The sequence below is a fragment of the Mastomys coucha genome, unplaced genomic scaffold (genome assembly GCF_008632895.1).
Source record: "Mastomys coucha isolate ucsf_1 unplaced genomic scaffold, UCSF_Mcou_1 pScaffold12, whole genome shotgun sequence".
In the NCBI taxonomy this organism is placed as follows: domain Eukaryota; kingdom Metazoa; phylum Chordata; class Mammalia; order Rodentia; family Muridae; genus Mastomys; species Mastomys coucha.
This window is the reverse complement of record NW_022196894.1, coordinates 39,707,685-39,724,590: the sequence shown is the minus strand read 5'-3', so window position 1 is coordinate 39,724,590 and position 16,906 is coordinate 39,707,685. Positions and strand designations below refer to the sequence as shown.

The window sequence follows — 16,906 nt, the reverse complement described above, 5'->3', positions numbered from 1 at the left end:
CCAAGGAAAAAAAATGTCAGAAGACTATAAATGCTTCAGAGAGAGAAGAATGGACAGCTGAAGAAAGAAAACAAAATGGAGAGGGAATGAGAAAAGAACCTAAAAGAAAATTTACCTTTGAAATTTTTTCCTAAATGACTCTCCTTTAAAAATCATGCATTCATTATTTTAACAGCTTTGAGCTATTTTTGAATTATAATAACTTATTAGAATCTGGATAATATGAAGTTTTACTTAATAAAGATAGACTTCCAAAAGGCATTATACAAACATCACCTGAGAGTACGTGCTCTCTCTTCACTTTCCTACTATGAATAATATGAGTGTATCAGATATGAGTACTTTATGATCTGAGTTTGCAAAATTGATTTTACAAAGGTACTTTTTAAAGAAACCACTACTTTCCATATATAGAAAGGTATTTTAGTCATTGGTTAACATGTTTCCCAAAGTGTGATTACTAAGGAGTGTTGAGCTGTATAACGCAGAGCTTTTACTTGGAAGAAAAATCCAACCTCAGTGGCCTTTAATGTTTGTGCAAACAGGAATTCATCTCCGTTCACATTACTGAGAAGGTCTCATGGTAGAATTATGACCACACATCATGGAAGGTTATGGGCCATGCTGCGTTTGAAATTGAGATGCTAGAACTCTTGCCACACCCATCTGGCCCTGGATCCAGGCCACATCAGAGCCTCTGGGATGAGACAGTCCCCACAGAAACTAAGGAGCTAGGGCTCATTCTCTCTGTGGGAAAGTTTCTTCTATAAATCATGGCAATTAATTCTGAAATTGTAGGCACTAAATCTCAAACCTGCCCAAGTTTAGAGGACAGCTTTTTATTTCAGATTTTACATTGTGTGAGAATTTCTGTGTATTCCCACAATATGACCAACAGGATCATTTCCAAACACAAAGAAGAGGTCTGGGAAACAGACAGACTTCATAATGTCCATATTAATAATATTTCTCATGAAATAATAACCCCAAATGACATTCCTTAACTTGTCATTCTAAATGTTTAGAGCATTTTCCATAGTTTCACTTAATATTTTTGATGACCGTATCAATAATGACCGCTGTGAGCAAAAATCCTGATTTGCATTTCAGATGGTTTTCTTTTTTAACACATTCTTCAAAGTGGAATTACTGGGTCAAGTGATAGAAATGTATTTTAAAACTTTGATAGATGTGTCTGCATACCCTAGGAAAGTTTCCACTAATTTACACTCTCAATGGGGAGATATAAATGTGTCACTTTCTCCACTCTCTTGCCATTTCTGCCTATGCTCATTTTCTTAACTCCTTCCTAGTGTTACTGGTTTACAAAACAGGTATTTATGTTTTACTTTGCATTTCTTCATTTGTGACATTTGAATGGCTTTCATTTTGGTCATTTCTGTGTGTTCTTTTATGAACTGAAAGTCTGTGTTCTCTAACATTAGCTCTCTAAATTTTTGAGAACAAACAAAATTAGTACATTCAGTGACATCACATGTATTTTGTTACTCATTTGCATTGTCTCATTTTCTCTTTTGATTGTTAATGAGAAAAATTGTAATCACATATTTATTTATAGTGCTTATGTTTGAAAATAGCTTTAATGCACTATGCTTATATTTATTCTGAATTTTTATTTTATGCAGCAGTTTTAAAATCCTTACCTTAACTAATTTTTTTGATGTTGTAATAATTCAATTTTATGAATTATTACAAAGCCTAGAATGCGCTGGACTCCCACATACCCCAACTCCAATCAGGTTTTATAGGTTTCCTTTCCTTGTCTTTCTTCACAGAATGTCTATCACACCTTACTTATGTGCCATATGTCTGCCGTCTTTCAATTCTTGCTCTAGAATATGCTTCACTGTCCTTACTAATTTTTGCTTAGACTTGCACTTTGTAAGCAACATCACCAAGTAAAGCTGTTGTCTGCTCACTGCCTCCTGTCTCCTGGCACAACACCAATTCATATGTCATTTCTTGTAGTGTTAACTTTGATCACTTGATTAATAATGCGGTATCCACGAGTTTGCAGCTTTATTCCTTTATCTCTTTGTCAGTAACATTTTGCGGGTAGTTATTTTGACACTGTACATTTTTTTTTAATTTTTTAACATTACCATTTCAGTTTTAGAGTCTTTGATACATTTTTGCCTGAATCAATTATTTCTGTCAGGATTTTCATATAATAATATTTACCACATTCCAACATTATGTCTACATTTATTATTCTAAGAGTATAATTCTCAATTTTTATTTATTAACTATCACTGTATTGCAATATCTGAAATAATCTATTTTCTTGGCACATCTTCTTAGACATGGCTGATGGAAGCCAATCAAGCTGCCTTCCATCATGATGTTCTTGCAACTATCATTATTCTTTTAGTACATTTTTACTTTTTTGTTCAAAAGACATTCCAGGCTAATCTTCTGCTCCCCTGTCCCATCCTGATCATCTTTTTCTCTAAGCAGCCCATGTTACTTGTGGCAGAAATGATATTTTCATAGAATCATCTGTATGCTATGTAGTAGGTAATGAGTGGTCATTGTAGTGTGGTGTTAATGTTCCATGGCCTTTCCTCCATCTCTTGTCTCTATCTCTTTATTTCTACTTCAATTCACAAATAAACACTATTCCATTTTCATTTTTTTTCACTTCACTGTTCTCCATGTTACATCTCTCTATTCCCATAATTGAAAACTGTGCATCACTATACTTCTTTGCCAATTTACTCACTTCTCCTGAGATTCTGACTAAATACACTGGACTTGCCAGTAGGATAGTTTCTTTCAGGGATGCTGAGCCCTTCACAGATGCTGTCTTCCTCACATGGACCATGACCTAGTTTCAAGTTGCTTTCTGACTATGCTTCATTGATTCATTTTTTTTTTTGATACTAAAAAGAGAGAAAAGAACCTTACTGATGTTTGTGTACTCAATTTCTCATTTAAGCAAATCCAGGAGATCAAGGTTAGAGACCTACTCTATCATTTAAAACATCATTAAAAGAGAAATGCAATCCTTTGGATGCAAACTTCAATGAAATTACATGTATTTGTTGAGCTCATATACACATTAACATTATTAGTCTTCAGATATGACTATGGGAATTCAAAATGTTGTCTTCAATGTTTTTAAGAGGACACATTTTATTTTTGTTTCTCAAGGAGACTTCTTTCTTCATGTGAATGCTAAGATTTCCTGCAGAGCCTATTCTTCTGTCACTACCATGGACTTATTTTCTCTTATTTTCAGTAAGGGAAAATATAGTTTGGATTAGTGTATGGGTGTAAAATTTTTATTTAACATAATGAGGAATAGAGGAGCTGAGGATAAATACAGAAAGCTTGAAGATACTACATAAATATAAATAAATATAAACAATATATAAAAATAAAAGTAAATAAAAGCAAATGTAATTGACCTGGATAAAGCTTAAAGTCCTTACTACAAGGGAAACACTGAATTAAAATGACATGAAATAATTATTGCAATTTCTTTCTTTCTCCTTTATTTTTACTTTCCACCTTTACCTTGTCTGTCTGGTTGTTGACTTGGATATCGACCTACTAACAGATAGTTATGGGCCTGTTGTCTTAGGTAGTGGTGATATATGACTTTAATCCCAAATGCAGGTAGATCTCTAAATTCTGGACCAGCCTGTTCTAGAGTGAGTTCCAGGACAGCCAGGGCTACTATACAGTAAAGTCCTTTCTTGAAAAACAAAACAAGAGCAACAAAAAAATTAAACTAAAGAATAGAAAAATTGGTCAACCTTAACATATGGAATGCAAATGATGATCACATCTATTGATTAAAGATCCCAACAATCAATAGAACTCACCATAAAAGCCAATCAAACCAATAAAGATTTCAAAGCCTTGTTTTATTAAAATTTTGTAGGCTAAATTCAGTTACCATACATGAGTTCAATTTATTTAAAGTTGAGTAAACCATGATTATATATTGAAAAGATTATCAAAGCAGCATAATGTTTACTAAAGAAGGGAAGAAGGATGAGGAATTGGGAAGAAGAAATACAAAAGAAAACTGAAGAGAATGAGAATAAAGCGGTGATTTCTCAAAGCTCTGTAATGCATTTGATCAGTAATAGAGCTGCTTAACAGAGCTAACCATAAGAGAGACTTCGTAAAATTCAAATCCTAGAAATGAGTCTCAGACTATTGTTCACTTTTAAAAAAGCAATAAATTTAAGGTTTCTTTTGTAAGTCTATAGGAGTACTCTAGAATTAATGAGATAAAGGAAATGTGGCTTTTTATCAGCAGGGGTAGAAAATCAAACATTTCGTCTTACAATCTGTTTCACTCTTAATATTTTTCACAATAATATTACATTAATTGAGGTGATTATGTGATAAATTTCCTGCGAATGGTGTATATATTCCCACTTGGGTGTGATTTGAGTCTTAGTGGTAAGAAAAATTTCAGACTCTAATTTATATTATAGTGAAATTTATTAATTTATTTTAAAAACACTTCAAACTCAAAACTGTTTTATTAAGAATATGCTATTTTAGTGTTTTTAGATCACGCTACTTGTTTTTAAATGTTAACCAAAGTAGAATAGCATAAAAAGAATAAAAGACTGAATGTGGAAATAGATACTCTAAAATTAATATAAATCTATGAATCATGGCATTTTTGGTTTGTAAGTTGAAAACCAAATGGTAATAATTATAATGTATGGTGAATGGGTATTTAAATTAATGTTCAGTTTTTAAAAATATTATTGTATTTATATACAAATATACATGAAATTTCTAAACAAATATCTACTTTGAGGCTATTGTCATAGTAAAACACCTCAATTCATCAATGTATTCAGATTTACAAGTTAGTTTTTACTATTACAATCTGATAAGAATATTTATTCTGCATATTCTTAGACATAATTTGATATATCACAGAAGAAGATGAACTGGCAGAAGGCAGGAAACCCCTCCTATTCTTAGATTCACAAAATACTCGTCCTTGATTTGTGGAAATCTGAATGACTGTCAATGATAATGAACTTGTAGGTGTTGACCCACTTCCCAGAGTCTGATTTCATGGTTTTGGAAATGGTTCCCAGGCACCAGCACTCAGACTAACCCAAAAGGGTGGGCTTATCTCAAGTTGTGCAATGATCATAACTACAAATGAATTATTTGCCTTATCACATTGGTTCCACTGATAGTATGTTCAGAAGACCAAGAAATCATATAAGAGTAGCCTTCAGAGAAAAAGATGTGTACATTAGTAGAAGAAAGGACTTCATTAATATTTACTTCCTTACTTTGTTGATACTAAAATTGATGTGATCTTACTCTTTGATCTTAGGCTCGATAAAGTAGTAAGCACAGACTCCAAATATTAGGGTTTACATGGAGGTCCCCACATTTATTAAGGAAAGTGCATGTTTAGATTTGGGTAACTTTGGCTTTCTCAGGGGGAATATATATTAGCAAATTATCACAAGTGACCCTACTGCTCAGTACTGACTTATGTCTTTGCTAAGGCAAGACTTTATTCTATGTGCCATGTGAGGAAGCTGTGTAGTTGCTATGTAGACAGTGAGAGTTTATTGAACATGTAGTATACTTTTCAGCACAGGATATTTTATACATAATTATCCTTATAAACAAATAAACTTATTTTCTGAGAAAAAGAATTAACAGTGTGGAAGATGTTGAAAAGCCACCAGTATATTTGGAATGTGTGAAAGTTAAACAAACAAACAAACAAACAAATTGCTTCCAGGAAAGTAATGTATAAGAGAAACACTAGCACACATAGAAAAGTGAAAGTTTTGAAGAGTAGAAGAGTGTATCACAGTCATTGCTTTGAAACCTGAAAACAGATAGGTAAGGAGACAGACTTTTTCTCTAGGGTAAGGCCACAACATCTAAGAAACTCAGCATGGATGTGTTCATCTCCCGTTCAAGATAACTCTTTGGAATATTTGCAGAGACAATCATCTGAAATTGGTTAAACCATGTATCACTATTTCCTGCTTCTACAGATTCTTATAATCATCTTAGACACTGGCTCTCTATTTTTCTGGTCTGAGTATCACTGAGAAACTTAGAAACTCATCTCTCTAGACATGATTCATCTGCCAAACCAGAGATGCTGGGAGTTCTTAAACCAATCTAATAAATCATCTAAGTGATATGATATAAACTGCATTTGGTTTTTGTTTTTAGTCAACCATCTCTGTAGCTGTAGGAAAGAATGTTAAAGTGGGTGCTCTTTCCAGAAGGAGAGAGACCCCCCTATGCAAATTAACATTTGCCCCAAATTAACAAGCAGTGTGTCAAAGCAGCTACTACTTTCTGGGAATTGAGGAGTGAGCCTTATAGAAATAGTGGAGAGGAAGCTGCAGCAGCATGATCCTCTGCTCTTCTTCATCCTCAACACCATCACATCCTTACATTCTCTACTGTGGAGAATAGCTGATCACCAGACATCAATTTGGATAAGAAAACATATGATTTAATCCTTAAAACAAATGTAGAACTGAAACCTCTAAATTTCATATCTATTTTGTGTATGTCAAAACTGAGCCTTTATGAAATAAAGTGGCTTACTCTGAAGTTAATTCAAATAGGATGAAGAAACCTGCAATTTAGTTCTAGAAATGTGTGACTGTAGAACCCAACTTTGAATATGTTTGCAGTATTATCTCACGCAGCACTTTAGAGCTAAGGGTGGCCTCACTTTTGTTCAAGGAAAAAAATAAAAACTTTTGAATGGGTACCTATGGTGGGTTAGTAGAGACTCTGAAGGGTGATCAACACAGGATGTGAACTATTAGCAAACTTTAGATGTTTGAAGCTGGGGAGAGATTAAAGAAGAATGAATGCTATCATAGCTAGAAGCAGGATATTGGTTTGTTTTTGCAGTGCTGGGATTCAAACCCAATGCCTTCACACCAGCTCCTAGAAGCAAAGTCTTTGATGAGGTGCAATACTCTATGATGTTTTGCTGTAGTACAATAGAGGAAATGTGTGAAGTGGGAAACCCTTGGGAAGGGAAAAATCAATGCTATCATGTTAGCATACTCAAACATCCCTCTATGATCCAGACTCAAGGAAGAGAGAATCCCTCTTCCTTTTTAAATACGGGATTTTTTTTCTCTCCTCGTTCAAGGCAATGTGATTAAGATGGAAATATAATAATATTTGTAGCAAACATGAATGTTTTTCAAACCCTGTTAAAAGGTAAAAGGAAGCCTTGGACAGGTTTGTTGATGACATTCAATTTAAGCTTTTGTTCATAATAAAGTTATCCATGTCTACTTACTAGTAATATTCAAATTACATGAAAGGGTGAATAACACTATTTGCTTATTCACAGGCTCTTTTCTGTTTCTTAATATTAAATAAAAGTAAATTTATTTTACAGTGAATTCTGGTTCTAAAAGCGCTTCATCATGACTTTAATTTAAGCAAACATGGATAAATGCAGGCCAAGGAAGGGACTTTGAGGGTTTGTTGGTAAGGACTTAGGCCTACATATAAATCTTGGAAGCAGTTATTCTTATGGTCACGGCAAAAATATTTTAACCTAATGGAAATGTTTCCAAATCTGATTGTAACTCAGCTACTTCAAAGCTTCCGTGAACATGCAGCTGGTATCAGATGATGCCCTGGTTCCTCATTTTGAAACCAAGTCTTTTAGGGCTCAGATTGTCAACCAGACTTTGTTGAGGAGTATACACAATACATCTTTCGGTCTGTAGGTGCCTTTCAATAATAATGAAGGTTGAAATATACTAAAATTGTGTAGTAATTCACAATCAAGTGATAATGTTTTGGAGAATGACCTATTATACAGAAATGTGTAGATAAAGCAGTGACTGGCCATTAGGTAACATCTGTTCTGAAGATACTTTATATGAGTGAGCAAAGTAACCATTTGACATAGTGACACATCGCATGATATATTCAACCATTAAGTGGGTTTCCCGAGATGCCAATCCTAGTGTGTCTTGTTCTCTGGCTCAAACACTCGTCATTAATCTGTAAGGAAACATGGCCATATTTGGAATTTCATAAATCATAGAAATGCCTTATCCAAGGAATAAAATGAATCTGTCGGCCATTTGTAAATGGACTACAGTGGAGTGACATGATCAAAGTACCCTTGTACCATGCAGACTTTGATATGTTTCATCTCTGTTTAGTTTATTAGTGAGAAGGTCTGGGAAAGCAATACTTTAAATGCTGGGATAACCTGTTCCCTAACACATTAATCTTAGCTACAGCCCAACTTTGCCATATCATCGACTGCATTTGGAATACTGACAGGAACCCTAAGGCCATGTTTACTTTGCATTAAATTTGCATAAAATTGTAAATCAAAAATACAGGAACACAGCCCTAATATTTGTCAATGCTTAGATCTTTCTCAATAGATGGATGGAATCTGTTGGAAGTTTGACTTTGCCTGCAATAAAATTGTGAAAGTAATCAGCTTTGTTTTCAAGGGAAAGGGAGCCCAGGAAGAGACACACTGTATGGGCTTATGTGTGTGCTATTTAAAACTTTTAATCCTGTAAAACCATGACTCAGGCATGCCCCAGGAAACCCCAATCTAGAAACAAAAATTTCCCCTTTGACTTCACAGAGCCCAAACTTTAGACTGGCTTACAGTAACTTATTAAATAAAGATACAAACCACAAAGAAAGGCAACCAGGTGAGAAGGGGTCAAGTCCCCTGGGTACTTTTATTTTTCTAAAAGTCTTTTACTAGCACATAAACAAATAATTAATACTGATCTATAGGGCAAAGTTACATTGAAAAAAAACCACTTTCTTAAATTCTGCAAGGCATCTAAATGAAATAAAAGAACTTCCTAAGAATTTAAATATTGTATACACTTATGTTATCTTAATCAAAAATAGAACAACTGAAGACACATCACCACATCACCAGCAAATTGGCACACCGATCTTCCTGGCTCTTTCTTTTCAAAACCATCTTCTAGAAGAAAAATATATACCACAGTACAATATTTTTTTCAGAAAGAACTCTGCCCACACTTCACTCATCACAGCCACTCCCCGTGGCTTACTCTCTTATCCCACTTCCCCCTTACCTTGTACGATCAAGTAAACTTGGGAGGTCTTGGGCTCATGCTGTGTCTGAACTGAGCACGTGTAGGATCCTTCATCATAGACATCCACTTTCTGGATTCGGAGGCTGTATTCCAGAGCATGGCGTTTCTCCAGCTCAACCCGAGGGTCCAGAGACCACTTGTCGTGTCCAGCGAAGATGATGCCAGAGCGGTTCAACCAGGCCACTTTCGAGTTCTTGTCTTCTACCACACACCTAACAGAGCAGAATAATCCCGTTAGTGCTTCACCATTTCCATTTGATTTCATTCTCCGCATGACAGGATTCAGCAAGACCAATCAAGACAAATAATTACAGGCATAATAAATCATTGTCATGAAATTTCCAAGAGGGCTTAGTGTTTTCACTATTTCCTTTAAGAGCCAGTCACCACCCAGTGTGTAAATGTCATCTTACTAGATTTGACTCAGCAATAAACAACTGGAATGTGAGTTATACAACCCAGTAGAATTAAGTGATTTTTGACTTCCCACCGGATTACCTTCATCAGGTTTATGGAAAGGTCATCACACCAAACTCCATCTGCTTAAGTCTTTTTAAGAATCATACAATTGATACAATAGCACATTCACTGCATCTCAGATTGAGTTTATTCATCCATGGGCATGGCCTGTGACTTATGATCTGTATTTATAAGAATTAGACTAGATTTCAGAGTTTACTTTTGACCCTGACGCACTTGAAATGATCAAGCCCTGGGAGGAGAACTGTGTATATGTGTGTGTTCAGGGGTGAGCAGACAGATGCTGTATCAAGAAAATCAAAGCAAACATTATCTGGTTTATGTTCTAGTCCATCTGCTGAGAGGAGCAGGCTTCTTGACAATAAATTAGTTTGATACCAATATTTCTGATCATATTAAATAAAGTCATCTTTCAGAGGAGATGCAGAAAACAGGTTGCTACTCGTATTCTAAACAAGATAAATGGTAAATAATAGTATAAAAGACAAATGAGAGAGAGAGAGAGAGAGAGAGAGAGAGAGTCATAGAAAACACATTGGTTTCCTTGAATTTTGTGTTTTCAAAGTTGGACTATGAAAGAAAAAAAATACTTTCTCTATACATCCCCATGGCAAGATGCATGCCTACCCTACAGGAAGAAGGACCCAAGCCCTGTTAACAGATGCAGAGCCAGCTGCTAAACATTCTGGGGCATAAAATAAGGGCAAAATTTTCCAGGACCTTGACAAGAGAACTAGTAAAACAACACTTTCTTTATTTTCCAAGTCAAAACAAAATACAAGTTTCCTCCAGAGTAGGAACAGATTGCCCACACCCGTGCATAGGGAGGAAGCATGAGGAGTCCCACGCTGTCCACACTTGGCTCTGGAAGCCAAATCACATTTCTCATACAGTCTTTATTATACCTTATCTACCATACAAAGACTTTTTTTCTAAAAAAATATGGAACACTTCATGAATTTGCGTGGCATCCTTGCGCAGGGGCCATGCTAATCTTCTCTGTATTGTTCCAATTTTAGTATATGTGCTGCCGAAGTGAGCACAGTACTTTTTGTTAAGAATGAAACTTTGACACATTGGATACCAAGATGCACAGGTCTTATATTTCTTCTTTCCACAAACAAAGCTCATTTGGAAGACTAGGTGTTACTTTCATTTTCCAGGATGGTTTTTCCCTGCTACCCAGATGCTTTTAGGGATAACTACATTTTTTGGTAATGTGTCTAGTCTACAAGGTGAGCTATCCCCATGATATTTTAACAATATGGCTGCCTAACCGTAAAACCTCAGCGATACCTGTCCATGATTGCCCTTTCCTTCCAGACAGCTTTTCCCACTTCTTTGGTATCACTTCTCTGCTCTGAGTACCATCAAAAATTGTTTTCTATTTAGGGTCACTTAGAATTAAATGATAGTATGTTGTCTGTCATCTGCAGCACTAATAGAACCATAGAATGTAGACATTGATCCTTGCATTCTTTTCTTTTGGAAAGGATAAACATGAATGTGTATAATTTTATTTTAAATCTCTAAACACATGTCCCTTGTACTTTTTTTTCATATACATAGTACAAAACCAGCACTAAACAGCCGTACTATATCATAGAGAAGTACGCTCAATGTCGGAAAATGGCTGCCATGTGTTTATCATAATGCATAGATATAAATGAAATGTTGTGAGCTCAGCCACAATAGGCACATGCACAAAGAACTTCTGCACCTAAAGCTCAGGGACTATTGTTGAAAAGATGACAGAAAGATTGTAAAAGCCCAGGAAGTCTGCCATGAAATTGGGTCTCCAATAAGTAGCAGAGAAGCTATCCCCATGACACTTGAACAATATGGCAGCATAACCACAATACCTCAACAATACTGCTTCTGAAACAGAATCTGAACAATGATAATATTGATAGATAGGCTAACCCAGAAGGTGGGAATTTCACTGGGTCCAACACCAAGACAAAGAACTACAGGTAAGTAATGACTGCTAAGACAGTCACATTAGCTTCTCCCAGAGATGAGGCTCTAAATGGTTATCCAGTACAAAGTGTCCAGTACTGAATTCCTATACATGCTGTACACTAAAAGGACAACAATAATCAAACAAAAGTACAATTTCCATTTGAAATGGATTAGGAGGGTTAGGAAGAGGTTGGCAGAGGAGATGTGGGAGGAGCTAGAGAAAAAAGAAAGATAGGAAATGATATAGTTATGTATCATCTTAATTTTTTTTTCCAGACAGGGTTTCTCTGTATAGCCCTTGTTATCCTGGAACTCACTCTGTAGACTAGGCTGGCCTCAAACTCAGAAATCTGTCTGCCTCTGCCTCCCAAGTGCTGGGATTAAAGGCGTGTGCCACCACAGCCTGGCTCATCTTAAAATGTTTAATAAATAAAAAAGAAGTGAATCCCGAGACTGTTCATTCTATATATGTGTATTGCTTATCAATTTAATAAATACATTTTAGCATGAGTCATCTGGATATTTCTCAAAGCAAGTCGAGAATAAAACAGGCATTTTGGAAATACTTTCCACATCAAATAGCATGTTCACAAAGATAGAGACAGGTCATGCGGCTGCTATGTTCCATACCCCCATCCCAAGCCCTACAAAAGCTGCAAATAAATTGGGCCAATTTTCTTATCAGCATAAGGTAGAAATGCTATGTCAGGATTTTAGCATCCTTTGGCACTTTAGCATTTTTTTTTCCTCCATGGAAAAGTTAAAAATCACACACATCATTATTCCAAATTATCTTCGGAAAGTGTTCTGATCTATCTTACCTAAAGAAGCAGCTGACTTTTTCAGCAGTGCTGCCAGACTCATACAAATGCATCGACTGCAATTATGCAGTATGTGACACTTTGCCATGCCCATGTACATATCATCTTACTCTAACTTGAGACTTCATCTTTCTTTACATTTTGAAGTTAACTCTTACTTGCAAACAAATGAAACGTGTGTTAAAATGCTCTCACATATCTTGCTGCCTCACATGATTATTTGAATATCAACCAGCAGAGAACAAAATAGTGTCTTTTAAAAACTTTTTTTTTAACAAAATTACTTGGGTAATTCTTTAAGGTTTCATTTTATATAGTCAAAAGACCCCAAGTAATTGCATTCTCTATATACTAAAAAATAATTCCTTCACAATGTGATGACAATTTTTCTAATGAAAAATGGGCAAATGCTGTTCCAGAATTAATTTATTTTTTACTTTAAAAAGGAAAAAAAAATCTTGATCTAAGGTGATAACTAATTTAAATTATAAAATGTACACATAATCAAAAGATGCTAAAATCCCAAGTATTAATCTTAATTTGCATAATTTTATGTCTATTAAAGGAACCAGGCACTGGGTAATCATATGCCACCTGGCTATGCAGGAATGAGAATGCTGGTACAAATGAATATCCATCATTCATTGACTTGACAAGTATCATGGGTTTGCATCTAGGAACAAAGTTGGTTTAGCTATGCTTAGCCAGTAATGGAGAGTGAATTAGGACCTTAGAGCTATACCTTCAGACTGCGATTACAATGAATTAGTGCCATTTAAATGCTCTTTGCATACAGGACAATGCTGTATTTCAGAATATACATTATAATGACTTTATCTCCCAAATTGGTCCCAGTTAAAACAAAGTATGGAAACTATAAATCTGTCCCCTTTTATGTATTTCTCAACTTAATTGAATGCCTTCTCAATGAGCTCATGTAAATATTATTGTAAATTCAATAATATTGTAAATTCCTTGGGACCAACAAGGACTGTATTTTAAGAAAAAGAATGATCAGATCAAGAAAAGAGAAAGGGCTAGAGACTGTCTTTACAAGTTAGTAGCATCTATGTCTGGAAGCTGAAGTCATGGGGTTGTAATAGAATGGTTCTTCTCTGGGAAAGCTTTTCAGTATTCAGCCTTTTCCTTGGATCCTACTTACAGCAAACATCCTCATACTCAACATTGTATTCCAGTTATCTGAACTCATATGTTTACTAGAGACAGTGACCTTATAATTCACTGAAGAGACTTAGAGACTTAGCATTTTAACACCAGCTACTCAGTAGGTTCCTTAATACAATAGAATACATGCTCTGAATTTAATTCACTACTTAGCCTCCTATTAGGCCAACAATCAAATCTTTGTTGGCTATCTAGTACACAAAGAATAAGTCATTAACAATTATTTAGTATGAAATAATTAAAATTATACAAGGTAACATTAAAAAAAAAGCTGTTGAATATACTATTAACTGAATTTGAAGGAAGGTCTGTGAGATAGAAGGCTTAATGAATAAAAGCACCAGTGCTTCAAGCCTGGTAGCCTGAGGTCAATCCCCAACTACATATAAGAAGAAAGAGAAAACAAATTCCACAAAAGTCATCCCTAAACTTCCACATACATACAGTAGAATTCATAAACCCTACATTGTAAAATGACATACACACATAAACACGAAAATTATTTTAATGTTATACTTCTTATTTATTCTTCTATATTGCTTATTTTTGTTGCTGTGATAAAGCACCATGTTCAAAAGTAATTTGTAGAAGAAAGCCTATTTTTGGCTATGAGTTCATAGAGAGAGTCCATGATAGGAGGTATGACAACAAGTGGCCAGTGCAGAAAGCTGAGAGATTCCATTTTAACCACACACAGCAGAGAATAATATGGAGTTGGGGGAGGTTATACATTCTCAAAGTCCAACCCTTATGACTTTGGCCTGTAAAGCTTTACCTTCTAAACATACCATAATCTCCTCAAACAACTGGGGACCAAGTGTTCATGAATGAGCTATGGGGGATGTTGTCCATTCAAAGCACCACAACTGGAAAGAAATATCACTTACAGAAAATGGAATTTGTATTACACGCAAACAACTCGAAAACAGGTAAAATTACCAAATAAATGTTAGTAGGTGACTGTCTGAAACCCCAAATTCTTAAATAGCACATTTTATCTATAATATTCAGTATATCTGAATCCATAAAGTATCATAAGAAATCAAGGCATTTAAAAAACCCAAGAACCCTGAGTTTCTGCAAGCACTTTATGCCAGATGTTAAGCACAGTTACACGAATGGGTACATTGATTATACCATTTATGTTGTGGAAAGTTAGTAATTAGACTTCTAAAACAATGTAAAAAAGAAACATGCAACCTAGTTTGCACTAATATATCAACAAATTTGGTGACAAAATTTCTATCAGGTAAATGATATATTTTAACTAGACTAAAAGGTTTAATTGCTAAGCACATCATTATATTTTTTAAAAGTATTGTTGGATAAAAAATTTACATTTCAGCATTTGTATTTATCTAAGCATCATTTTATTTGTTTTCTATTCTTTATTGAAAGAGTGGAACTTGGCACTTTTTATTTAAGACAAAGATAATATATATATTTAATAAATGATATATATATATCTATTATTTAGTCTATGACCTATTTATATGAATGCTTTTATATTCCAACACTGGATGACCATGTTAATGGATGGGTAGGAGAAGGTATTTTTTTTCTTAAGAAATGATAGATGAGTAATTTATAAGCAGACACAGATATATCTCCATATATTACCAGTGTCCACAGATGACACTGGTAATATATGGAGATAATTTTTGTCACAACTGACAGTCTTTACTGCTGTTATCATTAGGGAAGGTATCAGGTTTGTTGCTATACATACTTCAATACACAGGGCAATAACCACACAAAGGGATATGTCCTGCACAGAAATTTGAGAGAATCATGGCTGAAGAACCTAAATTAAGTTTTTATCTTTGATTCTAGTATCTAGAATTATAAGGTAGATATGCCCAGTGCAATGGCATTTTCCAAAACCATAATCTTCATGTCAAGTACTTTCTATCAGAAAACTGTTTGAATATGTGAAGCTTGTAACAAAAGCAATGCAATAAGACAGACTGATTCTTTGCCTATAAATTAATAAATAAATAAATTACTGTTAAAAAAATTTTATAAAAGAGATTTGAGTACCTCTAATGCAACAGGTATGACATTTACCCAGACCTGACACTATGCACTGTTTACTGTACACACTTATTCTTTGCCTACATCTTAGGAATATGGGCCAATACTATATGTCAGTCATAGGTAAAATGTATTAAAATAAGAATGGATCATGCACTTGAGATGCTTTATCCATAGCTGTATAATGATATAATCTTGTACATGGCACTGTAGGTAGTAAAAGAACATGATCTAACTTGTTTGATGTCTAGTTTATTTTTTGAGAAGGTATTTCTCCTTAGTGTTTGAATCTTATGGAAAACTGGATCAATAAGAACCAGAATAAGTAAAGAAAACCAACACATTGAAAATTTTTGATTTGGAAAAGACAATTTCCTATTTTTAACAGGAATTTTTTTTTTAATTTCTACTGGCATACATATTTGTTACAATATGGTGATAGATTTGTAAGGATGCATTTGCACATTATATACTGTAATCACATTTCCTCCTAGTATTTGCGTGGTTTTCCCCTCTTCCATTTCTGCAGTACCCTTTTATCTTTTCATATAGTTCACTTCCTTCATGGCATATACATGCTGGATTTTAAAAGTCTATCTAAAATCTAGAATGCCCAAGTGAGAGAAAACATGTGATCTTTGTCTTTCTGAATCTAGCTTACATCATTTAATATGCCAATCTCCACTTGCATCCATTTCACTTCCAAAACCATAATTGCATTACTTCTTATGGCTGAACAAAACTATATTAATATCTATATAGATATACCATTTAACTATCCATTTATCTATAGACAGATATATACACTAATTCCATAAGTTGCAATTGTGATTCTACTGAAATAAACATGCATGGCCATATATGTATGAGATAGGTTGATTTAAAGCCCTTCATGGAAATGCCTGACTTGCTATTATAGGAGTTTGTTTGTTTGTTTGTTTGTTTTGGTTTTTGGGTTTTTGTTTTTTGTTTTTTGGGGTTTTTTTGTTTGTTTTTTTTGTTTTTTTGTTTTTTGGGTTTTTTTTTTTTTTTTTGGCTTTTTAGGGCTGTCCACATCCATCTTATTTCTATAACAGGCAAACTAATTTACATTGTCAATGGCAATGTCTTAAGAATTCCTTAGTTCTTCACCAGCATTTGATTTTATTACTCACTAAGTTGACGCACACATTTTTATATATATACCCACATAAATAAATAAATATTTATATATTATGTTGTGGAAAGATGCAAGATGTGAACTGGAATGAACTCTTTAAGAATGTGTTGACCTTTTCTTTTTTTTTTTTTTTT

The 16,906-nt window shown here is 34.4% G+C and overlaps 1 protein-coding gene and 1 non-coding gene across 6 annotated transcripts in view; both read right to left on the bottom strand.

Annotated features, from left to right (window-relative positions):
• The window catches only part of Lsamp (limbic system associated membrane protein), a 2,132,018-nt gene that overhangs the window by 285,628 nt on the left and 1,829,484 nt on the right, over positions 1-16,906 (bottom strand). For all 5 annotated transcript variants that reach the window (XM_031363885.1, XM_031363887.1, XM_031363888.1 and 2 more), the window contains one exon: positions 9,111-9,343. In XM_031363885.1, coding sequence (XP_031219745.1) covers positions 9,111-9,343 — 233 coding nt within the window. The remainder of the gene's footprint in view (positions 1-9,110; positions 9,344-16,906) is intronic.
• Positions 10,548-10,654, bottom strand: LOC116086775. Its single transcript, XR_004117117.1, has one exon. It is a non-coding gene; the product is annotated as a U6 spliceosomal RNA (small nuclear RNA).